Source organism: Cibotium barometz, chromosome 42 (assembly GCF_041138505.1).
Source record: "Cibotium barometz isolate CiBa-2024 chromosome 42, ASM4113850v1, whole genome shotgun sequence".
NCBI classification, from domain to species: Eukaryota; Viridiplantae; Streptophyta; class Polypodiopsida; order Cyatheales; family Cibotiaceae; genus Cibotium; species Cibotium barometz.
In genome coordinates this window covers 16,867,206-16,893,593 of record NC_141087.1, presented here as the reverse complement: position 1 = coordinate 16,893,593, position 26,388 = coordinate 16,867,206, and the positions used below count along the sequence as shown (strand labels likewise).

General features: G+C 43.6%; 1 protein-coding gene across 2 annotated transcripts in view; it reads right to left on the bottom strand.

Annotated features, from left to right (window-relative positions):
• The window catches only part of LOC147614224 (transcription factor bHLH140-like), a 55,753-nt gene extending 37,502 nt beyond the window's left edge, over positions 1-18,251 (bottom strand). Inside the window, exons 1-2 of one of the 2 annotated variants that reach the window (XM_086780770.1) lie at positions 17,759-18,251; positions 14,447-14,661 (exon numbers count right to left, since the gene is read on the bottom strand). In XM_086780770.1, the coding sequence (XP_086636896.1) occupies positions 14,447-14,661; positions 17,759-17,903 (360 nt within the window). In that variant the 5' untranslated portion in view covers positions 17,904-18,251. The remainder of the gene's footprint in view (positions 1-14,446; positions 14,662-17,758) is intronic. The other variant, XM_086780771.1, reaches the window with a different exon arrangement.
• Between the last annotated feature and the right edge of the window lie 8,137 nt (positions 18,252-26,388).

Below are 26,388 nucleotides of genomic sequence, written 5' to 3'. Positions count from 1 at the left end.
GCACTCAATGTGCCTGTAAATCAAGGGGGTTTCATGTATTTGATGTATATGTGGCCAGGGGGAAGCATCGTGAACACTCTGGATGCCTTCATGTGCGTCAATGTACCATGTATGATCAGAAATTGATCTTAAATCAAGGGGCTTTTCAAGTTTGTATGCTTGTTGAGCTTGGCAAAGCAGCAGGCAAGACATTTATGCCTTGAATCCTCAAAAATCAGCTTGCAGTCAAGGGGCTTTTGCCCAATTTCTGTTCGGAACTGTTGTATGCAGTGTACAGGACTGTAAAAGTCTGATTTTCACTCATTTGGACAGCCAGAGAGCATTTATTGCTATTGTACCTGCTGGTACAGATTTGGCACAGCTTTGTGCAAGTTTTGGCATGGCTGTACACTGTTTTGAGTGACCAAAAGGTTCAATTTCAGCTGCTGTACTTGCCGGTACAGGTTTGGTACATCGCAGGTGAGCACTTGGTACTGCTGTACAGTACTTTGGAAGGGCAACAGAGCACATTTAAGGTGCTGTCCAAAATCTGCAGCAACCAGATTTTGGTGATTTCATCACATAAAGTGGGAGAAAAGTTGCATTCTTGCTTCCGCAGTGGGAGATAAAGCTTGGGAGAACAATTGTGAGCACTTTGTGTGCTTTTGGTGCAGTGTTTGCACATTTTGCACGGAGTCAGGCATTGACAGGTTGCATATTGCTATGGCAACCACAGGTGAGAGCTCTTCATTGCTTCACATCAAGAAGCTTGAAGGCTCGCATAATTATGATATTTGGCAAACCCAGTGCTACAATGTGTTGCTCCAGAAAAAGCAGCACAAGCCTATCAAAGAAAGGGGTGTGATGCCCGCTTCTCTTACTGCTGAAGAGTGGGAAGATATGGATGAGCTGGCAAGATCTACTATCATGTTGTCTGTGTCAGACTCATTACTTTTCAGCATTCGTGAAGAGAAGACAGCTTGGGGAATGTGGCAGAGATTGCAGGACTTGTATGCCCAACAAAGTGCCTCAAGCAAAGTGTATTGGTTGAAGAAACTCATAGGCCTTCAGATGAAGGAAGGGGCTTCTATGACAGCCCATCTAAATGAGTTTAATGGTATTGTCAACCAGGTCATCAATCAAAAGTTGGCAATGGACGATGAGTTCAAAGCCACTTTTCTGTTATGCACTTTGCCAGAGAGTTGGGACACATTCAGGACAGCCACTAGCAATTCGAATGCTATGCTGTCATATGCAGATGTTGAGGGTGCTCTTCTTCAAGAAGAGATGAACAGGAAAAACAACTCTGTTGGAAAGTCCAATGCAATGAATGCACGTGGGAGATCCCAGCAAAGGGGGAAAAGCCAAGAAAGGGGAAGGAGCAAGTCTCGCTCCAAAAAGGATTTGGAATGCCATTATTGTGGCAAGAAGGGACACATTAAAAAGCAATGCTACAAATGGAAAAATGATCAAAAGGAAAAGGGAAAAGGCAAAGACAAAGAGAAGGATGAAGCCAAAGATGTAAAGCCAAAGGGCAAAAGTGGAGTCAAGATTGAAGAAATCAATGTGTCACATGCAGGTGGCAGTGAGGATGAGGTCCTATTTACTTCTTCACTTGATGCCCATTCACTTCTTACAGGTGGTCATGGTATGCACTCATGGATCGTTGATTCAGGTGCCTCCTTTCATGTCACAGGTTGCAGAGACTTGTTTGTCAGGTATACTGCTGGCCATGAAGGAGTGGTTTATTTGGGTGATAACCATGCATGCAAGATTCTTGGCAGAGGTGATGTGAGGCTTGTATTTTCAGATGGCTCACAGCTTATGCTCCATGATGTCAGGCATGTGCCTGAGATCAAGAAGAATCTACTTTCTACTGGACAGCTTGATGATGCTGATTATGTTACCACATTTGGTAGTGGAAAGTGGAAGATTAGTAAGGGCTCACTGGTTGTTGCCAGAGGCTCTAAGGTGGACACTCTTTACTTTATGCATGCAGGTGTTTGTCACCATGCTAATGTAAATGCAACCGAGCTGCCGGAAATCTCTATGTGGCATAGCCGGTTGGGACACATGAGTGTCAAAGGAATGGAGCAATTGTCTCGGTTGGGTTACTTGCCTTCTCTAAAGTTTTCAAGTTTTCAATTTTGTGAGCATTGTATATATGGTAGGCAACTACAGTGCCCCCACAAGAAAGCTCTTGGACAGAAAGATGCTCAGTTAGAGCTTGTGCATACAGATGTATGTGAGATGCCTCAGCTTTCTTTGGGAGGGGCAAAATACTTTGTGTCTTTTATTGATGATGCCACACGCAAGGTGTGGGTCTATCCTCTTCGTTTGAAGAGTGATACATTCTCAGTGTTTCAGAAGTTTGTTGCTCTTGTTGAGAATCAAACTGGCAAAACACTGAAGGCTTTGCGTTCTGACAATGGTGGAGAGTATATGTCCAAACAGTTTCAGGACTTTTGTGATGCTAAAGGCATCAAGAGGGAGCTCTCTACTCCTTATGATCCTCCACAAAACGGGACAGCAGAGAGGATGAACAGGACCATACAGGAGAAGGTCCGTTCTATGTTGTCACATGCTGCATTACCTCATGGTTTTTGGGCTGAAGCTGTTATGATAGCCGTTCACCTTATAAACAGGTCACCTAACACGAGGCTTGGTGGGAAAGTGCCAGAAGAAGTATGGACAGGGAAGCCTCCGTCATACAAGCACTTGAGAGTGTTTGGTTGCGTTGCGTACGTGCACATACGCAGGGAAATGCGCACCAAACTTGATCCTAAGTCTCATAAATGCATATTCCTAGGATATGGTGACAGAGGTGAAATGGGGTATAGACTTTGGGATCCCATGAATAGAAAGATCATACGCAGCAATGATGTCATTTTTGATGAAACATGCATGTATAAGGAGCCTGCAAGGCAACAGGAGCCTGGCAGAGTCATCTTTGATGATGATGGACATCATGGACAACAACAAAGGGCTGTAAATCAGCCATTAAAGCAGGAAAACCAGCCCTTAAATGGTGCTGAAAATGGTCCAAATGGACAGCCAAAGATGGCAGAAGATATCCCTATGGATATACCACAGTTGGAGGAGATACCGGGCATGATATTTCAGCCTTATGGCATGGAACAGGAGCCACCAATGGGTGATATGCAGGCTGGACAGCAACCTGCAAATGATGGTCATTGGGTACGGAGGTCCACAAGACCCTCCAGAGCCCCTGACAGGTTTGTTCCAGGGGTTGACTACTTGATGCTCACTGACTGTGGGGAGCCCTCATGTTACAAGGAGGCTTTACAGAGGGCAGACAAGGCTCTATGGGAGCGTGCCATGAAGTCAGAGATGGATTCTCTGCATAAAAATGGAACTTGGAAGTTGGTGCATTTGCCTGCAGGCAAGAAGGTTTTGCCATGCAAGTGGGTATACAGGCTCAAAGTTGCACCAGATGCAAAGCCAAGATACAAAGCCAGGTTAGTGGCTAAGGGCTTCAAGCAGGAATATGGTGTGGACTTTGATGAGATCTTCTCTCCAGTGGTCAAAATGACCACACTTAGAGCTGTGTTAGCTTTGGTTGCACATGATGATCTGGACTTGATTCAGATGGATGTGAAGACTGCTTTTCTTCACGGTGATCTCCATGAGGAGATATATATGCAGCAGCCAGAGGGTTATGCAGTAAGTGGAAAGGAGAAGCTTGTATGCAAGCTGAAAAAGAGTCTTTATGGGCTCAAACAGGCACCAAGGGAATGGTATCACAAATTTGATACATTCATGAAATCTCAGAAATTCAGGAGAAGTGACATAGATCACTGCTTGTACACCAAGAAAGCTTTGGATGGCAGTCTATTGATTCTCATTTTGTATGTTGATGATATGTTGATTGCCGGGAAATCTCGTAAAGAGATGGATGCCTTGAAGAAGAGGCTGCATGAAACCTTTGATATGAAGGATTTGGGTGATGCAAATCACATCTTGGGTATGCGGATACTTCGGGACAAAAATCAGCACGTGTTGTATTTGTCTCAAAAGGAATACATTGGCAAAGTCTTGCAGAGGTTCAATATGGACGGGGGGAAGAAGACTAGTACTCCTTTGCCTCCATATGTGAAACTCAGTGCTATGGACAGCCCACAGTCAAATAGAGACAGGGCTGATATGGCCAAGATTCCGTATGCTTCAGCTTGTGGCAGTCTCATGTATGCCATGGTTGCTACTAGGCCGGACATTGCATTTGCAGTGGGAGTGGTTTCTAGATACATGGCCAACCCTGGCAAGAAGCATTGGGAAGCAGTGAAAGGTGTCATGAGATACCTGAAGGGCACACAGGATTTGTGCATTTGTTTTGGCAAACAGGATGCATTAGTGCATGGTTACACGGATTCGGATTATGCCGGTCATCCAGATAACCGGAAGTCTACTACCGGTTATGTGTTTACATTCACAGGAGGTGCTGTGTCATGGATATCCAGGATGCAGAAGTGCACAGCCTTATCTACTACAGAGGCCGAGTATATTGCAGCCACAGAGGCTTGCAAGGAGGCATTATGGCTATCTCGGTTAGTGGTTGATTTGGGTTATACAGGGGATATTCCATTGTTGCATTGTGACAGTCAGAGTGCCATCCAGTTGGCAAAGAACCCTGTCTTTCATGCAAAGACGAAGCATGTGGATGTGAAGTATCATTTCATCAGAGAGGTGATAGAGAACAAGCAAATTCAGCTTGTTAAGATTCATACGGATGACAACCCAGCTGATCTGTTGACAAAGAGTTTGCCTACGGAGCGGTTTGCTCATAGCAGACACTTGATGGGCATTGGATGAGGCCAGTTTCAGCCTTGATATGGCCTTGTATATTATCATGTACATGCTGGTTTTTTCTTTTCCTTTACTTAAGGGCACTTTGCCTTTAAGTGGGAGGTTGTTGGGGTAAAGGCGTTATGCCCACCCTTATAGTGTGTACAAGCCCATAAGTTATAGTACATAGTACACTTAGTACATTTAATGTACTAAGTGCACTATGTGTACTAGTGCAATATACATGTGTGATAGGGGAGTCACACACTCATGCATTATGAGTTGACTTATCCCCACAACTCTCTCTCTCTCTCTCTCCCTTGTTCTTCTCTGTGTATGTCTCTCCCAAATGACCTAAACCCTAATTCCATCTCTCCCACACACTGCCTCACCAGTGAGATGGGGAGCCGCTAAGTGGACTTTGTCTTGTGGGTCTGTGATCCTAGCTAATGGAAAATGAGCATTAAATTGATGAACAAATTGATTAACTGAAGAATGATCACACTTACCATCATACTTACTGAAATTCGGTTGACTGCGAATGATGGTGGTTGAAGCTGCTGCGGGATGCTGGCTGGTGACACCTATGACTGGGGAGACTGAGGCGAGCTGCTGATACCTCAAGTGTATGGCCTCCTTTTCCCGTTGGTGTTCGAGTAGCATACGTTCTCGATCAAGCTCACGTTGGTGTTCCCGAGCGGTGAGTTCAGCCTGACGCCGGTCTTCGTCGATCCTGCGTTGGGCTTCCTCATAGTCCCGTCTTTCTTCTTTTTCTCTTCGCCTTCGGGCCTCGTCCTCTCTCCTTTGTTGTTCCATTTGAAAGAAGAGGGAGATGTAGTCGGGTGCTGCTGGAGGTGTAGGAGGACGTGCTGCTGCTGCCTCCAAGAGTTGGAGACGCTCCATGAGTAGCTGGTTCTGAGCTCTAAGAAGAGCTATGGTGTCTGCTGTAGGCGGAAGAGCAAGGTCTCCTTCGGGGGAGATGTCTTCCGGCTGATGAGTACTCTCTCCTGTAGACATGATGCTGAAGTCGGTGGTCGTGCCGGAACGCAATCTAACCATCCGAGGATGCCCCCACGCTAGGATACGGTGTGTGTGGAATATCTGAATCTGATACCAATGTGATATGCAGCGGAAGTCTTTGTATTGGTTGATCCTGTCACACAATATGCTCACACCGTCTTCTGTATCCTGAGTTTCGTGAGTTTAGCAATCCATTTCATTTACTTCAAACTTTAAAGAGTTGAGAGAGAGAGATATGAACACTGTACACCAGATTGGGTCCCGAATTACCCACTGAAGGGCCCCCTATCCCGATAACGAGATAGTATTTGCTTTATTACTTTAGAGAGAATGACTTTGGACTGTAGATAAGCAAAACGCAAGATCTCGGAGGATCGGAGAGCGGCTGATCTGTACACTGCTGTAGAAACACCTCAATGACTTGATCTCGAGCCTATGCACTCCTCCCAAGGGCATGAGGAAGGGCTGCACACCTGAGGCTCAAAGAAGAAGAAGGTGGACTGTTCTACACACTGTTAGAATGCTGAAAACACATATGAATGCTGAGTTACCTTCACCAGATGACTGCTGAATGTGTTGATGATGCAGAGAATGCTGGACACTGATGCAAACAACTGTTTCAAGGCTGGAAACTGCTGTAGACTGTTGCTTCAGGGCTGGATTCTGCTGTGGACAGAAACGCAGGTGTCTGGAGAGGGCTGTGGACTGAAACGCATGAGCAATAGATGACTGTAGTGCTGCTGCTGTACGGCTGGAGCAAAACGCAGGTAGACTACTGTACGGCTGCACCAAAACGCAGGTCTGAAGGCTGATTTGCTGGCGTTAACTATGATGGACTGTGGGCTGAATCTGGGGGACTGTAAGGGACTGAATCAGGGCTGCTTTTGTGCTGAAAACAGGCTGATTAGAGGCTGATAGCAGGCGCCTAGGGCTGGACTGAAGCTATGGTTCTCAAGGGCTGGAGAAGAAAGCTTATGGGCACTAGGGCTGGATTAGTCTTGGGCTGAAAGCAAGAGAGAGGAGAGCTCTTAGCACAATGAAGACTGAATGAGCAAAAGAGGCTCTAGGCAAGCCTATTTATACTAACTGGAGGTTGGTCATTTAATAAAATTAATATTTATAAATGCCCAATAATGCAAATAATGATAAATAAATACTAATAAATATGGAAAAAATACCAGATAAATCCCAGTAAATTCCCTAAGGCTTTGGGGATGTTCTAAATGATGCACAGGCATATGTATGCATATTATGCAAGATGCAGAGTGCTTTCTGATGCAAACCCTAAGGCTTCTACTGACTCTACATGCATGAATGATTCTCTCCAAGTGGGTTAAGGGACTTGACTGACTGACTGACCCACTAAGGCTGAGGAATGACCTACGTAGCTCGTGCCTGACTTATCCTGGACTGAGGATGTACAATGGGGTCACGGCGTACGACAAATATCATCCTATTGGGTTCTAAAACTGTACAAATGTTGCACTTCTGATGATGAGCCATCTTGTCACCATGCACTGAGTGCAGAGTGCATGTGACAGCAGGCGCTTAGGCCAGGCAGGCAGGCGCCTAGCCCAGGCCTACGCATGCGCCCAGCCCAGGCGGGCAGGCGCCCAGGCCGGGCCGGGCCAGGCAAGCGCCTAGGCCCATACCGCCTTGTGGCTAGGCCTACGCGAGGCTGGCGCAGGCAGCACCGACGGAGACGGCAGCAGCGTGGTGACGTTCGCAGGCAGCCGGCGGCGCTATTTCCGAAGGGACAGAAAAAAAAAAAAAGCAAAACAGCAAAAGCATGCGCCCGGCCCGATTCGGCACTTTTGTTTTTTTGGTTTTTATTAAACTTTTTTTTACAAAAGTTTAAGAGTCCCTAAGGTTCAATGTGTTTTTTTTCTTTTTTTTAAGAAAACAGAACTTTTATACATACATACATACATACATATATATATATATATATATATATTTTTTTATTTTTTTAAAACACAAAAGCAAAAGCTCAAGTAGCTTTTGGGGCAGGCTATATAAACCCCTTAAGTGGGCTTCTTGCCACACATCTCTCAAGTTTTCAAGCTCTCAAGCTCTCAAGTTCCCTTGCACTTTTATTGTGTCAAGATCGAATTTTCTCTCCGCTCGTCCTCTTCAAGATGTCGACCCAAGAATCGGAGTTGGAGCCCCTTGTTGAACGCGAAGGCTTGTCGGCTACGGAAGATACCGATGCCGATCTTTTTGACGATTATGTGTCAAAATCAGATTTCCAAGAGTTCAAAGTAGCTCTCGAAGCTTCTTCGTCGGAACATCAGGCACAAATCGCAGCCCAGATGCAAGCTTTGCAAAACTCCATCGCTCTCTTAACCACTATCCTCTCTGGGTATGGATACCTTGGCCTCTGCTTTAGGCCCCAACATTACTCCGGAACCGTTCGGGAGCGAGCAAAAGCAACGTACCAAGGAGATCGTGGACACTTGGCTACATAAGTGGCAAGTTCACTTTCAGTTTCATCCATATGATGATGCGAAAAAGATCCAGTTAGCAGCAGGTTTCCTCTCAAGCAAAGCTTTGCTTTGGTGGAAGGAACTCAACCCTAAGCCAACAACTTGGGCACAATTCGAAGACGTCTTCAAGAAGGAATTCCTCAAGAAAGAGGATGATTATGATGTTGTTGCCCGGTTTTCAGCTTTGACCATGACCTCGCAGCACCTCACTTATGAGATCTACCTCCAGAAGTTTAGGGACTTGCAGATGAAAGCTACAAAGATGGATCCCACTACTCTTTTGGGGTTCTTCGTAGCTGGTTTACCAGACTCATATCATTTACAAGTTAAAAATAACAAATGCAAAACATTGGACGAGGCCATTCATTCAGCTCGTATCTATGATGATACAATGGTCTCTTCCAAGTCTAAACCCGTTACCGAGCAGGGGAACAAGCATAAAAGAAAGTTCTCCGCACCTATGGCTAACACAACTGAAGGAAAGTCTTCGGACCAACCTTCGAAGAATTCAAGTTCGACACCAGCGAAGAAGAAATGACTCCTTAGGGCTTTAAAGCTCGAGAAGGAAGGACGTTGTTTTATCTGCGAAGAAAAAGGACACATGCGTAATAAGTGCCCAAAGCAAAAGGGTGCAAAGACCAACGCAGGACCCAAGCCAAAGGCAACTAGCCAGTTGTCTTTGACAGGTACGTCAATTACTGTACTTTCTCGCCCTAGTACTTGTTCTGATTGTCTGTTCAACTCTAAAGTATTTGGCTTGCATGATCTTCTCCGCGTTTATGGAGAAGTATGGGATCGAAAGGTGGAGATGCTTCCAATCCAGATTCAGGACTACAAAGATACTCTGGAATGCTATGTAATGCACCTAGAAAATGTAGACTTGTTATTAGGGACTGAGTGGTTTAAGACTCTTCAAGTCCAGATAGATTGGTCTAGTCATATTTTTTCTTTTCAGCATAGAGACACCCAGTATAGTATTTTAGGTGATTGTATACATCCCTCTCAGGGACCTCTTGTAAATACAATTGATTTTGAAAATATAATGGATTCTTCTTTGTATAACGCTTTCCATTGTGTATTGATTCCACTTTCCTCCTTTCTCATCCCTTCCATGGATGTAAATGAATTAAGTGTGTTTGAAAGCAAAGAATTACAGAAGATACTTGATTCATTTCAAGACGTATTTCCTAAGGAACTGCCATTGGGTTTACCACCTGAACGGGGAGTAGATCATCGTATTGACTTGATCCCTGGTACTCATCCTGTCAGTATTCCACCTTACAGGATGAGCCAAGCTGAGGAAGATGAGTTAGCTAAACAACTCGAAGATTATCTGAGGATGGGCCAGATCCGTCTAAGTAAATCACCTTGGGGTGCACCTGTGTTGCTTAGGAGAAAGAAGGACAACACCTGGAGAATGTGTATAGATTACAAGAGATTGAACAAGCTGACAATTAAGAACCGTTATCCTCTCCCTAGATCAGATGACCTGATTGACCGGTTAGCAAGAGCGAAATATTTCACGAAGATAGATTTACGTACTGGCTATCACCAGATACGTATTCATGAAAGGCATGTCGAAAGAACCGCCTTTCGGACTAGGTATGGCCATTACGAGTTTCTTGTATTACCTTTTGGGTTAACCAATGCTCCAGCCACTTTCCAGCCAATGATGAACGATCTTTTTCGTGAACATTTGGGGAAATTTGTGGTGGTGTTCCTGGATGATATTTTGATATTTCGTCGTACACTTGAGGATCATGTTAGACACCTCACGATTGTCTTATCTATTTTAAGACAGAATCGACTATATGCTAAATTAAGTAAATGTGAGTTCTTTATGACAGACATCATTTACTTGGAACATAAGATCACTAGAGATGGATTGAGCATTGACTATGACCGAGTTCAGAAGGTTCTGGACTGGCCTATACCGCGAACAGTGAAACAACTTCGTTCTTTTCTCGGTTTTGTTGTTTTTCTTCGGAAATCTGTGCACTCTCAGCTCACACTACTGATGACCGACTTATTGAAAGGTCGTGGACGTAAGTCAAATCAGCCTATCACTTGGAATAACGATTTGAATATGGCCTTCAGACTTTTGAAAGATAAAGTCAAGGAAGCACCTATCTTAGCATTACCCGATCCTAGTCGGCCTTATGTTCTTGAAACTGATGCCAGTGACTATGCTATCGGGGCTGCTCTATTTCAAGATGGTAGCCCGGTTGCTTTTAAAAGTAAAAAGCTAGACGACACTCAATCTCGTTGGCCAACCCTTGAGAAAGAGCTTTATGTTGTGATTCATGCTCTCAAGGTTTGGAGGCATTATTTATATGGCTCCAAGTTTGTGGTATCGACTGATCATCAATCAATCAAGTATGTGTGTGATGCGGATGATTTGAAAGGAAGGAAAGCTCCTTGGGCTGAGTTAATGCAAGATTTTGATTTTGAGATCCGTTATCGGAAAGGGTCCATGAATAGTGTTGCAGATGCGCTTAGTCGAATTCGAGAGGTGAATACTTTGTCGTTCACCGAGATTTCTACTGACTTATTTCAGTCATTGAGAGGGCTTTGCAAGACTGATAGTTATTTTGGTCCATTTTGGTAGAAGATCCAGGACGGGAGCTCATTGATTGACCAAGACTCAATGACTGAGCATCTACCATTCAGGCTGCAGAAGGCCAGTGGATGATTCGGAATGGTTTACTATTTCGTAATGACAAAATTTGTGTACCACAGATCCCGGACATTAGGTTCAAGATTCTTAAGGAGTGTCACGACGCCCCTTCTACTGGACACCCTGGGGTACACAGGACACTATCGTTAGTGAAACACACTTTTTATTGGCCCAAGATGAAAGGGTATGTAGAAGATTATGTTCTCAAGTGTCAAATTTGTCAGGCAAATAAAGCTGAACGCTTTAGACAGGCTGGGTTGTTGCATCCTTCGCAAATCCCAGGTAATAAATGGGAAAGTATTTCCATGGATTTTATTACCGGATTGCCAAGAACACATCAAGGCCACGATTCTATTTGGGTTGTGGTAGATCGCTTAACAAAAATGGCTAGATTTTTACCGACCCGGAAGACTATTACAGCTACGCAATTAGCACGGCAATTTATCGAGCAATTGTTTAGACTGTACGGGTTACCGCAGAACATAGTCAGTGATAGGGACTCTAAGTTTACGAGTGATTTTTGGAAACTTGTTTTTGAGAAGTTGGAAACAACTTTGAATTTGAGTTCCTCTGATCATCCTCAATCTGATGGCCAGACTGAAAGAGTGAATCAGATTTTGGAGGATATGCTTCGAGCATATGTATCCAAAAGACAGAGTTCATGGGAGGATTATCTTCCTATGTTAGAATTTGCATATAACAGTACTAAGCATACGAGTACAGGTTTTAGTCCTTTCATGCTTATGTATGGTTTTCAACCTAGATCACCTGTTACAGTAGGATTCTCAAGACTTCAGCATGATGCAACATGTAATTTTTTGCAAGATATGCAGGAAATGTTACAAGTTGCGAAAGAATCTATTAGAAGTGCTCAAGACCGAGACAGATTTTATTCTAATAGACATCGTTCACCCAGAGAGTTCTCTGAAGGAACGATGGTGTATTTGCGAGTTTCGAAAGATTCCGAGACTTTACGGACAGGTCGATCTCCGAAATTATCCCCTAGATACTGTGGACCATTTCGTATTACACGACGGATTGGTTACGTTGCATATGAATTGGATTTGCCTTCTCATGTGAAAGTTCATCCTGTATTTCATGTCAGTAGACTTAAGGAAGTACTGGGTGGAACAGATCAGTTAGTTACTCCTTAAGAAATTATAGATGTCGAGGACATGACATTTGTTCCGCACAAACCTGAAAAGATTCTTGGATTTCGTGAAAGAAGATTGCGTAATACGCTTATCACGGAATACAAGATCAAGTGGAAGGATCGTGTTGAGGAGGACGCTACATGGGAGACATTAACTACTCTTCAGAGAGATTACCCTGGCTTTTTAGTGAGCTCTTAGAGGAAGGGCAGTATGTCATGTACACAGTGTGTATCTATCGTGTGCTACATGCACGCAAGACTAGCTTTGAGGTTTGGGGAAGCTTGGAGCTAGGCAAGCTGATTGGCGAGCTGAGTTAGGGATAGACTAACGGGCGGGCACCCAAGTATGGACGGACGGGCGCCCAAGTGTGGACGCCCGATGACCGGCCAAGAGCCTATAAAAGGGTGGCCAAGGTTAGTCATAAGTCATATAGAGAGTCTCGCAAGTTTGTGGGAGCTCTATGGTCTTGGAGCCTGGATCTAGTGCAGACGTGCACCTGCTTTATGCACCCGAGGCCGACAGCAATCTCGAGGCCCGCGAGGGTAGCTTCGTGGCGGTATGGGACGTCGCAAGCAGGAGATTGGTCGGTACGTCAACCTAGTTAGCTCAGCTCGTGACTCGGTGGGAACAGCCAAGTCAGTGGGCTTGCCAACGGCTGTCATGGTTGGGAGGTGAGTCAAGCCTGCACCCCCTTGTTGTTTGTTTGTTTGTTTGCAGGTTTCAAGTCTTGTACCAAGATCGATCACGAGGAGATCCGGTGGGGATTTGACACATGGGAGGGGTATAGGGCAAGTATGGGGCAGCCCATACAGGCTGCCCAGTCCCCAAACAGCCTAGAAAAGGTGCCCAAACTTGACTTAAAGCAAGCGCCTAATGTCCAGCCGGCCAGGAAGAGATGCGCAGACTTTATGGGATTTTTTCCAGCATTTAATGCTGGATTTCCAGTCGTGGGACAGAATATTGCTGGCCACCTGGATTCACAACTGGCCGACTGCTCATGATTGGGTAGTATAAATAGTGGAGGCCACAATCCCATTCATTCATCTCATTCTCCACCAAGAGCTCAAGCATAAGAGGCTAGACAAAGCCAAGAGGGTGCTAAGCAAAGGGGTGAAGGATTCAGGTCAAGGGCAGGGTATTCCCAGCCAAGAAAAGGTCCAAGATTGCTGTATTTTCTTTCAGATTTCTCATTATTCTAATAAAGCAAATACACCATCCGTGGTGGGGGCCCTACAGAGGGTAATTGGGACCCAATACTGTGTCCTCTCTCTCTCTATTTTCTGCACTTCTCCTTTCAGTTTGTGCATTAATTTCCGTCGCAAAAAGAGTGCTGAATTCTGAGTATTGAAGTTACCGATTCTTCTCCGAAGCTTCCGCATATTACATATATCCACTATCACCGACTTCTTTGGCCCTCACCAAGGAGCCCCGGCCCCATAGCACTCCCCAGCCATGGCATGCAGCAGCACGCACTCATGGAGTCCTCAATGAGAGAGCACAAGTCCTTCAAAGAGTTGGACACCCTCATTCTCGGAGATCCAAACCCTCCATCTGCCAATTCCCTTCAAAGAGGCACCACTGCAATTTGTGGATATTGATGCCCTGTACTCCATCCAGACAACTTAGAAGCGCTTCGGAAGCTAATGTGCACATGCACCCATATCCGTTGAGGGGATGCAGGACTGATGGCTGAATGCTGTAGATGACTTCTTCTGCTACCTTGGACTGTAGCACAATGAAGCGCTCTTGCTGAAGATGTATGCACAAGTCAGGAGACTAAAGCACACATGCTAGCTGCTTTGTTTCATTGCTGAACTGTGAAAGAATGAGATGATTTGAGATGGGACTAATGGGTGCCTTATATAATTCCCCATGCTGCAAGTCAGTTTGCTCTACATGTTGTCGGCCTGTTCACGACTGCTGAAAATAGCATTTACGTAGGCGCTTCACACCTGTGGACTGGCCAACTAGACTATGGGCTGCTTATGCTGGCCAACAGGCCTCTCCTAGGCTGGCCATACTATGCCAAGAGCTGGCCACTGCCAAGGCCCAAGCTAGCCCCTTATGTGGCTCTTGGGCAACCCTTATGGGTTACCTATTATGGCTGGCCCTAAGGCTAACCAAAGCCTATGAAACCTACTTAGGATGACTTACATGCTCTGTTCTCCAAGTGGGTTAAGTGACACATGCTGACACCTAAGGCTTCAGATGTAACCTACGTAGCTCGTGCTTGACATACCCCTAGACTAGGGCTCACAATAGGCTCATGACGTACGACAAATAAATCCTAAAAAAGAAACTACTGATGCGATAAAGTTTGAAGGAACCTGGCATACACGCCTCCACTTTGAAGCATGACTTTGCAGCAATCTGGTACAGAAGGTGCTTTTTCCACTACCCGGCAACCCCACGAGCATTAATAGAACATTTGTGGAGGTGTCAGTCCTGGAATTTGTAGTGATTTCATCAGGTACGTTGTGATGATCACAATACACAAGTGATTGTTCATGCTTTATCTCAGTCCCATCGGCCTTGAATTCCTCTGCACCAATCCCAACAAATTTGCATAAAAAGCATGAACTCTAAGAAATAGAAAATCTTTTAAAATGATTTTCCATGAAGTCTCCATATTCACTGAAAAAGGGGCTGGTAGTAGTGCTTGAAAGCACTTGTACAAACGGAAGCAATGCTTTCAAGCGCTACCACTCGTAGCAGTTCTTGTAGGAGTATAAGCGACACTAATTGCAAAACTCTCTCAAAACACAACTACAGTCTACTAAGCTAAACTTAACAGAAACAAGTGTGATTTTAGTATCAAGGACATCAATGCAATTATCTTTTCGATCAGTGCAAACAGCACATCACTCATCTCCCTGCAGACAACTCTAAGGCATTGTTTTCTATTTTAAAAAAGACTAAGGTGATAAGGTTAGGGCACCTTAAAAACCTTGTGTGTAAAGAGCCCGGCATTCAACCCTTCATTAAAGTGGCTAAACCCCGGGATCAACTATTACCAGCAAGGATCTCTAAGATAAAGAGGCAAAAACAACCCTTCCTTTTTTCCCCCCCGGAAAATAGATCCTTCTATTAGCTATATGAAAAAACCAGCCAACAGGCTGAAGCACATGCTCAGAGCCTCCAAAACAGGGAAAAACATTAGGAAGGGTAGTCCCCTCCATGGCTGGCCACTCTCAGAGGGAACTATCTTATTGTGTGTGTGTATGTGTGTGTTGGGGGGGAGGGGGGGGGGCACTAGTGGTCTGTAGTGCCAAGTGCGGTCACCGGGACTGTCTGAGAGGAAAGGGGCCTTGCTACCAAGCACAGAGGAAGGCCTCTTGACATCTCCGCATGCAGTCCAAATCCCCCTGAAGCTTCCCCCACTCACCACGGAGGGTATGAATGATATCTTTCCATATGGCATGGATGGACTCCGTGGGGCCAACAGGAGGGGGGGGTTGGTGTTAGGGAGCCCTCAATGGCCTCGTTGCACTATGCCCGCCAAATGTGCCATTCCATAGCAGATTTCCAAGCAATTTGATGTGCCAAAAGCCTCCGACTTCCTTGTGCATACTTTCAGCAGACAGCACCTCAGTCCCCAAGGCCTCCGCGAAAAGTTTCTTCGGCATTCAGCTAGCATATGTGCATCCCTCAGTTTCAGGCTTGCATAGTGGTCATTGAAGAGCTATTCAAAGGAGCTTGGATAGCATATGGATCAGCCTGCGTTCGGTCTACTTCATCCTTGCATTTGGCAGTCCTCAGTCATCATTCATATTCATTGTACGAGTTATATATATATATACCTAGATGAATCCAAGAACATGGCCAAATTCACCTTCTAAGAAATTGCAATTTCTAACCTCATGGTAGTCATCCACAAGACAATAAACCATCAACTCCATCATGCATAGTATGGACTAGATACTACGACATCCCCACTAACGTCATCAGTGCCCAATAGTGGGTGTAGAACTTGGTATCAATATATGCTCCCACACACACACACCCCACGCGCACACACAATATACATTCATACAAAGGTCTGTGTATTGTGTTTCTGTCAGAGCTCCGAAGATACAAAGTAGACTCAGCCATAATGAAGCCTAGCACTAAGGATCATAATGAAGCAAATACTGCCAAGGGATGTTGGAGAAGCCCATTCCTGCAAGCTCCCTTTCCGTCACGCTTTTGCCCTCTACCCATTCCGATCCAGGTTCGTTCAGAGGGTTCAGTTTCCAGGGAGATTTATCCATTTGTAATGAGACTTGCTTGAAGGGGGACAGCCTTCAGTGGGTAATCGGGACCCAATACTATGTCGACTACTATCTTCTCTCTCTCTCTCTCTCTCTCTCTCTCTCTCTCTCAAAGGGAATTGCAGAAACTCACAGGTATAAAGAAGGCTTTGTTGCACGTTACCCTTCAGTGGGTAATTGGGACCCAATACTATGTCAACTACTATCTTCTCTCTCTCTCTCTCTTCTCTTCTCTCTCAAAGTGGAATTGCATAAACTCACGGATATAAAGAAGGCTTTGTTGCACATTACAACGATCAACCTATTGCATGCTAAAAAGGACTAAAGCATGTCGTTGAATGCTTAGTTACTATCGTTCGCGAATTCAAGTTGTGGAAGGTACCTTTCGCACTCCGTCTGCCTTTTTAAAACAAAGGCCCGTAGCATGTCCTCCAAAGTCCGCTTAGTACACTCAATTTGGCCATCACTCTCTGGATGATCAGGGGAAGACATTCTTAGCCGAGTTTCCAATTTTGTCAAAATCTTGCAGTGAATTTACGATCATGATCACTGACTATCTCTTTAGGCAAACCATAAAGCTTGTATAAATGTTCTTCGAAATAAGCAACCAATTCATGACTCTTAATCATAGAGCTTGTTGGGAGAAACCTAAGCATCTTGGTCAGTCTATCCAACTACTCATATAACATCATGTCCCTAATTCATTCAAGCTAAGCCAACCACTACATCCATCAAGATACTTTGCCATTTGCCCTCTCGTATCTCACACACATACATAGACAAAACCTTGATCCCAACAAACCCCCTCTCAAGGGTTTGCCTCATATTGTGCCAATAATAAATCTAGGCACATTGGCTCTAGTTTCTCATGCCATATATGGGTTCCCAAGGGTAGAGACAAACAAAGGATTAGGTCATACATACAAAATAAAACAACATAGAACTTGGACTAAAAAGCCCAATCATCCTCATAAAAGTTGGCTTCCATCTTGGAAAGCTTCTTTTCTTCAGCAACATTTACAGTGTTCTTGAAATAACAATTTTTTTGCAAGATGATTATTCTTTCCACAAATACCACATGGTTTAAGGCTAAAACAATCCTTTTCCAAATGATTGCTTTTACCACACAAGTTTTGTTTTGTGTTTGTTTTACAAGTCTTTCTTCTTTTTCGAAAGCCCTCTTTCAGGGGATGTAGCCAAGCAACCTCTTGGTTAGGGTGGGTCACGATGAGCTGAGCCACTCGGGCAATTGCCCGCTAACACCCTCTTGGGTCTTTTGAAGACGTTAATACACTCTCTCTCTCACACATACACAAATAAATAAACATTTCGACAGGTCAAACATACAACTGCTGCAGAAAACCTATTAAAACACAGCCAAGAGATTACCTGTGCTTTTTGGCCCATTGGGTATGGCAGGGTGAGAGAATGTGAGCCAATGGTCCGGATTTTTCCTTTCGCAGAGGTGACCGTATCTGCACTCCGGCTTCATGCGCGTGTTGCTGCTCTGTTCGTGTGATGGTAAATCACCCATAATAATTAAGTTTGCACAAGCACTCGGTCGCCCCACACGATGTTGAGAACGTACTTACATGGTTGAATCCATTAGAAAGCACACTAGTATTGCACCCCAGCATTGCTGCCGCTGACCAAGGTTTCTTAAAAGAACTATTTCTCTCTCTCACACACACGTGCACGTGACCCTCTCCCTCTCTCTCACACACATGCACATGCACATGCACATGCACATGCACATGACCCTCTCTCTCTCTCTCATGTACACACACTCTCAAATGTTCAAGTTTCACCATTGGTCGTATATGCCCTCTTGTTGCATTCTACCGATGTTAATGCCTCTCTCTCTCTCTCACACACACACACACGCGTGTATGCACTCTCTCTCTCTCTCCCTCTCTCCTTCTCTCTCCCTCTCTCACGCACACATACATATATGTAAATATATAGTATATACAATATTATGTTTTAGATACATATACCTATACATAGACACATATACTTATATATATATACATGTATTTAAAAATATAAATACAAACATCGACATAATTTAATTAATTTTGATTAAATTTTAATGTGCGGAGATGGATGATAAACTGTGGTCACTTTTAAATATATAGATAGATATATCATACACACATCAAAACACACACACACACACACACACATATATATATATGTACAAACATACATACATGTGTGTATGTATGTATGTATGTATATATGTAAATAAAAACACACACACACATGTATACACACATATAAATATATATTTTTTATTTAATTTATATTTTATTAAAAGCTACTTTTTATTCTCTATCTCTCGCTCTCTTTCTCTCTCTTTTCACCCTCTCTCTGTCTCTCTCTCTCTCTCTCTATCTCTCTCTCTCTCCAGGTTTGCCCCATCTCACTGTCTCTCAAGCACATTCTACACATAGATGCAGATACAAGCACATGCATGCATATACTCTCTCTCTCTCTCTCTCTCTCTCTCTCTCACACACACACACACACACACACACATGTACACACCACATATACACTAATGCAAACGTACACTCTCTTCTCCCACACAAACTATCTCTTGTGTAGAAATTCTCTCTCTCTCTCTCTCTCTCTCTCTCTCTCACACACACACACACACACACATGTACACACCGCACATACACTAATGCAAACGAACACTCTCTCCTCTCACACAAACTATCTCCTACATAGAAATTATCTACCTCTCTCTCTCTCTCTCTCTCTCTCTCACTCTCATGCACACACACTCTCTCTCACATAGAAACTCTCTCTCTCTCTCTCTCTCTCTCTCTCTCTCTCTCTCATGCACACACTCTCTCTCTCACATAGAAACTCTCTCTCTCTCTCTCTCTCTCTCTCACACACACACACACACACATACACACACACACACACGCTTAAATAGATTTACACATATATATAATTTTAATTAATTAAATTTTAGATTGAATTTTAATGGTAGGGATGAGTGGTGAGGTGTGCCCACTCTCAAATAAATGCATCTTACATGTAATCTCTCTCTCTCTCTCTCTCTCACACACACACACATGCACATGCACACCCTCTTTCTCTCATATACACATGCACACACTCTCAAATGTCAAAACTCTCTCTCTCTCGCTCTCTCTCTCTCTCTTACACACACACACATGCGTACACACATGCACGTGTACTAATGCAAAAACACACTCTTCCCCCCCCCCACACACACACACACTCTCACACATAGACTTCCATGTCTCTCTCTCTCTCTCTCTCTCTCTCTCTCTCTCTCCACACACACACACACACTCACGCACTCACACACACACTATCTCTCTTATCACACACACTCTCCCACATATAGAAACTCTCTCTCTCTCTCTTATATACATTCATGCACACACACAAACACACTTCTTTCTCATGCTACACACGTGCACACACACACACACACTCTCTCTCTCTCTCGCTCTCTCTCACACCCACATGTAAATATATATTATCTATAATATTATGTTTTATTATATTTAGAGACGTATACCTATATATACATGTGCATTTATAAAATAAATAAACACATATAAACATATATTTTTAATTAATATTAAATTTTAATACGTGGGGATGCATGATGAGGTGTGTTCACTCTTAAATAAGTGTATCTTATATACAATGTCATTTGTATTCTCTTTTATATACATGTGTGTGTGATTGTGTGTGCACACACACTTATGTGTGATTGTGTAATGTCTTCATGCGTGCATGTATCGTGTAGGTGTCTTGATTGTGTGTATGTGTTAGTGTGTATTTGTTGTGTGTGTGTACATGGTGTGTATGTTTTTATTTATGTGTATCCATAGCGAGTGTCTACATGTACGTGTGTGTGAGCATGTGAATATACTCGTGTGTACATCTATGTGTGTGCACATGGTGCAGGTGCATATGTGTGTGTGAGTGTGTGCACATGTACTTGTGTATGTGAGTGTATTTATGTGCTTGTGTGTATGTGCAAGCTTGAGTATGTGTGTAAGTGTGCATATCTCTATGTGTTGCATGTGTGTCCATGCGTGCGAGTGTGTATGTGTGTTTGTATGCGTGTGTGCATGTATCATGTACTTGTGTCTGTGTTGTGTGTGTGTGTGTGTGTGTGTGTGTGTGTGCACGAACATACATGTGTGTGCGTCGACATACATATAAATCTATTTATATATACATGCTTACATACCTATAAATACACATACATACATAATATATATGTGTGTGTGTGTGTATTGTCTCTCTTACACATGCCATAATATATGTGTGTGTGTGTGTGTGTGTGTGTGTGTGTGTGTGTGTGTGTGTGAGGAGGAGGGGGAGGGGTGGGCAATTTGCTTTCTAATGTATTATGTATATATATATATATATATATATATATATATATATATATATATATATATATAAAAGAAACTCATTCAATGAGTAAATGGTTTGATGGTGACAACTAATTGTTGTGAGCCCCAATGCATCTAGGCGTGTGGGAAAGAAACCCCCAAAAACTTGTCTTCTTTTCTCCTTCTTTTCAAAAATTATCCCTCTCCTTTCTCCACGTGGAGGGGTAGGCACTCTTCCTTTATCTTGTAGTAAATGGCTAGAGAGGAGTTCTCGCATTGTTGCTCAAACTGTTGTGCCGCCTTTAGAAGAGAGAGCATGCAAATCATGGACCTGTAAACTACTCAGTAATCACCTTTAAATAATCACCTGTAAACTACTCAGTAATCACCTTTAAATAATATTTCAATTGCCTTATGTACCAACTTGTGAGCTTATATTTGAATGCATGACTATATGTGTGAATACACTCATAGTGTGAGATGTGCATATGTTTTGTTGGGATGAACACTACTATGAATATATATGTGTACATGTGTGTGGGTTCTCTCTCTCTCTCTCTCTCTCTCTCTCTCTCTCTCTCTCTCTCTCTCACCCTTGGGATGACAATGAACCCACTCGGGTTCAAGTCTCTCCGTCGATTGGGTGTATAACCCTCTAAGTCGACGTTAAGCAACTCCGTCTCTCTCTCTCTCTCTCTCTCTCTCTCTCTCTCACACACACACACACATACACGCTCCTCTCTCTCACACGCACATGCACCCACACCTCACACACACACACTCTCTCTCTTGTTACTATAGGTATAGACCCTTGCACTCAAACAATGTACGTGTATGTGTGTATAGACCCTTGCACTCAAACAATGTACGTGTATGTGTGTGTTTGTGTGTGTGTGTGTGTACACACATGTGGACATGTATGTGTGTATACGTGTGCATGTGTCAACTGTGTGCACGTCAACTTTGTGAGTATGCACATACATGTAAGTGTATGTGTCTTTATGTAGTATCGATAGTGTGTGTGCATGTGTCTATGTGAGTGCACCATCAAGTAGTAAAGCCTTAATGAAGATGGCTCATGCTACCCTCATGCTCAAATGGTGTGTGTGCCGACTATGTGTATGTGACTATATGTGTCAACTCTATGTACATGTAACTATATGTATGACTATGTGTATCAACTATGTGTACACATGCATGCGATTGTGTGTCGCCTCATGCGATTGTGTGTGTGTGTGTGTGTGTGTGTGTGTGTGCACCGATTGTATGCATGTGTATATCTCTATATGCGTGCACCGATGTGTATGCATGTGCATATCTCTATGTGCGTATGCATAAGAGAGTGTGGGTGCGTAATTATGTGCTTGTGTGTGTGGATGCACATGTGTATGTACATGTATGTGTGTGTACATGCATAAGAGAGTGTGGGTGTGCATTTATGTGCTTGTGTGTATGAATGCACATGTGTATGTGCATGTGTGTGTGTGTGTGTACATGTGTATGTGTGTGCATGCATACGTACACATGTGTGATTGCATGCTTGAGTGTGTACATGCACGTGCATGTGCATGTGTATATATGTGTGTTATGCATGTGTGTGTGTGTGTGTGTGTATGTGTGTGTGCGCATGTAAGTGTAAGTGTGTACATATGTAAGCATACGAGTGTATGTGTATATATGCGTATGCATTTATGTGTATGCACATAAATGCATGTGTGTGGGTGTGTGAGCATATATATGCATGTATGTGTCAATTCTATATGCACGTGTAAGTGTGTGTGATTGTGCATGTGTCGATTCTATGTACACGTGCAAGTGTGTGTGATTATGCGTATGTCGATTCTATATGTTTATGTATGTGCACACATGTGGAAGTGTATATGCGTATATGTGTGCATGTGTGTGTTGAGTGTGTGTGTGTGTGTGTGCGCGCGCGCACGTGTCCATAGTAGCGTTTCAGCTTGCCACCATTGAAGTAACCTTTCATCTCAATCCCATCCAAGGTCTCTATCTTTATTGTGCCTTGAGGAGAAATCTCTATCACTCGTTCATAGGGACGTTTGTTGTTCTTAACGCTATACATTAGCACCATGTCTCCCACCTCTATACACTTATCCTTGAGTTGGTCCTCGTCAACAAACCTTTGCTTGCACCTTAGATTTTCAACCATCAATCTATAAGCGGATCATAGTCTTTGCTCACTAAGTTGCTCTAATTCAACTGACCTTTCCCGTTAAGGTTAGGTTTGGCCCTAAAATTCAGAGGCTTTTCCATTGGCATGACTATGTCAAACCCGAATGCAAGCTGGAAAGGTGTGCTATTGAAAGCCACCTTGTGTGCCATGCGGTAAGACCATAGAGATGAGTGCAATGCTCCCCTATACGGATCTTATTTTCATTAGTGGGGAGATGCCATTCTTGGAGATGATGTGTCCAATAATGACATCATGTTTAATCCAAAATTGACATTTGAGTGGGTTTAGTGAGATATGGTAGAGTCTACACCTTTCCAAGACTAGCCAAAGATGAAAGTGCAATGCTCCCCTATACAGATCTTATTTTCATTAGTGGGGAGATGCCATTCTTGGAGATGATGTGTCCAATAATGACATCATGTTTAATCCAAAATTGACATTTGAGTGGGTTTAGTGAGATATGGTAGACTCTACACCTTTCCAAGACTAGCCAAAGATGATGCTCCTTCCACTTGGAGCGCACGCATAGGTCATCAATGAATAGATCCAAGATCTTATGAAGGAGATCCTTGAAGGCTATGCACATCAAGCATTGGAAGTTGGCGAGGGATTTGGTCGAGCCAAATAGCATGATGCGAGACGATACTCATAGATTCCCCCCATAGCAAATGGCATCTTGTACTGGTCGACTAGGTCAATTGTCAATTGGTTATAGTCTAAGAAGCCATCCAAGAAGTTGCAAGCTTCTACTCTGATGACTCTTTCCAGCATATGGTCTGTGTAAGGTAAGGGGGAGTGATCTCGAATTGTGGCAGCATTAACCTTTTTGAGATTAATGCACACTAGAAGATTTTCATTATTTTTGGAAATGATCACTATCGGCGGTGACACCCAATCGATGTGCTCGACTCGTACACAAAACCCACGTTAATGAGCTTGTCTAGCTCTTCTTTAACCATTTTACCATACTTAGGATTCATGTGATAGGCTCTTTGTTTGGATGGTTTGGATTCATGTGGTAGGCTCTCTATTTGGATGGTTTTGCACTTTCATACAAAGGAATGGTGTTTTTTCACCACTTCCAGAGGAATTTCCTTCATGTCAGTGTATTTCCATGCGAACACATCCTAAAACTCCTTGTGTAAGGAAATCAATTCTTCTTTTTGCCTAAGGGGTGAGGTTCTTGGCAGCAATGAACATTGGCTTAGGTTCTTTATTTGGGCTTTGCAAGGTTTATTACTTTGACCTCAATAGGGCCGTCATCGTATGGGGCATGTGGCTCTCCACCTAGGCTCTTCATTGAGCCTTCTCACTATGTACCAATTTGCTCCCAATGTTGTAGGAACTAAAGTACTCGGGCACTTGCCTCAAATCTTCCTCTTGAGGCTTGGTGAGCTCTTTGAGTTTTTCTCCCTTATCTATCTCGACCTTAACTCGCAACTCGATAGAGCTTCGCTTACTCATGGGCTCCCACTATCTTGGTTTGAATAGTGACCTTATTTAAGTCATCTCCCCATTGTCGAGTGTTGATTTCATGTGAATCCATGGCCTCGAGATAGCAAAGCTAGTGGAGATTTGTCTCCATGGTGGGGAGAAGATACTTCTTAGGCTTTCTATGTGGTTTCCTTTTTCTTAGCTGGGTGACTGTGGGTAATACGAAAATCACTCCTTCTATGAAGGAGTCCTCACTAGATGAATCACTAGCTGCTCCAAGCTTGAAATCATTTTTGGCTCCCAAGAGGGATGCTGCACTAAGCAGGTGATTTTCCTCCTCCCATCTAGTTATGCAAACCTTGTTTCAAGATTTTGTGGAAGAGAAAGACATGGAGCCAATCCTTAGAGTTGTTAGAGGAGAGGTTCGTAAATCATGGTTCTCATCTTCACTATCCAATAACTTGTGGCAACATTTATAGATGCTGAATGAAGCAGTTCGAACAGCTATGTCAAACTCATTGGTGGCGAGAATGCCTCAATAGTCCATGGGATGAGTCTCCCCTGGTTTTAGCAGGTTTATCTTTAAGGATTGGTTGCCTTTGCATGATAGATGTCATTGATTTCCCAATCATGAACTAACCTTGCTTCTCTTATACAAGGCCTTCTAAGGATCATTGTGTATGACCCTCTCCTTTGAAAAGCCATCACCACAAATGTGTGGTGGAAACTTAATTTGAAATTCTTGATTTTTGCATCTTGCAGGATGCCTACGGGTTTGGTTGTGTTTCCATCGGCAAGCTTCGCTCATAGGCTTGTGCCTACAAGTGGCGAGCTACCCTAGGTCTATGGATTTAGCTATGTTTCCATCAGCAAGCTTCACTATGAGGCTTGTGCCCTACGAGTGGCGAGCTACCCCCAGCCTTCTCACCTTGGTGATTATGTTAAAGCTAGCACAACCATCCAAGATCATAGAGATTATAAGTTCCTTGTAATTGATAGGTAACACTATGTTCATTTTCTCGCTTTCAAAATAGTATCCCTACTTGTTCTTCATGGGAACTTTTGGTTGTCCTTTGGTTTGGGGTATGGAGGGAGGGTGTTTAATAGGGCATGGTTCGTCCTCTGGTTTAGGTTCAACTATGTGGGCTCTTAAATTCCCATTTACCTAGTCTCTCTAATGTTGAGAATTTCCTTGTAAAAGAAAACTTATCAGGACTTTAACCTCCAAGGACAAGAAGGTTGTGAGGCCTGCTTTGTCTCGTGGATGATATTTGCACTCACTAGGCTCATACTCATCCTAAGGTGTGCTAGGACCTGCTAATGTGTAACGTATGTGCACTAATCCTTCCCTAGGAGGCAGTGCCTTTGAAAGGGACGAGATAAAGTCATCATGATCACCTCAAAACATATGTTATATTGGCTATGTGCTGGCCCATGGAAGGCCAACTTTCACCTTCCACATTGAGTCCTCCCTCACTACATCTAGCAATGTGGGGCTTGGTTGGATTGGTTTGAGAGGCAGAGGCTTTGGAACTGGTTGTATTTGCGGCCTCTTAAGAATGGATACGGGTGTGTTTGAGCCCTCTCAGGATCCTGCTAGTTCCTCTATTTGCGACCTCTTCAGAATGGATACGGGTTTGTCTAAGCCCTTTAAGGATCCCTCACTGGTTCCTTTAATAAGTGGATTTGGGATAGGGTGTAGGATATTCTCACTTGTGGTTAGTGGTTCGTACTCGATCACTTGCTCTTACACTGGCTCTAGTTTGATTCTCTCTTTCTCCAACATGGGGTTGGGGTATTCCTTGAGTTTCTTTGGAAGCTTTTCGTGGTCTATGGGTTTTTTCTTTTGATTTTGAGCACGAGATCATTGGCTGTCTCCACAAGGGATACAGCTTTAGAGCTCTCATCCGTTTTGGTCATGACATTGTTGTCCTGGACAATTGATCATGACATTGTTGTCCTGGACAATTGATCATGCATTGCATTTACAT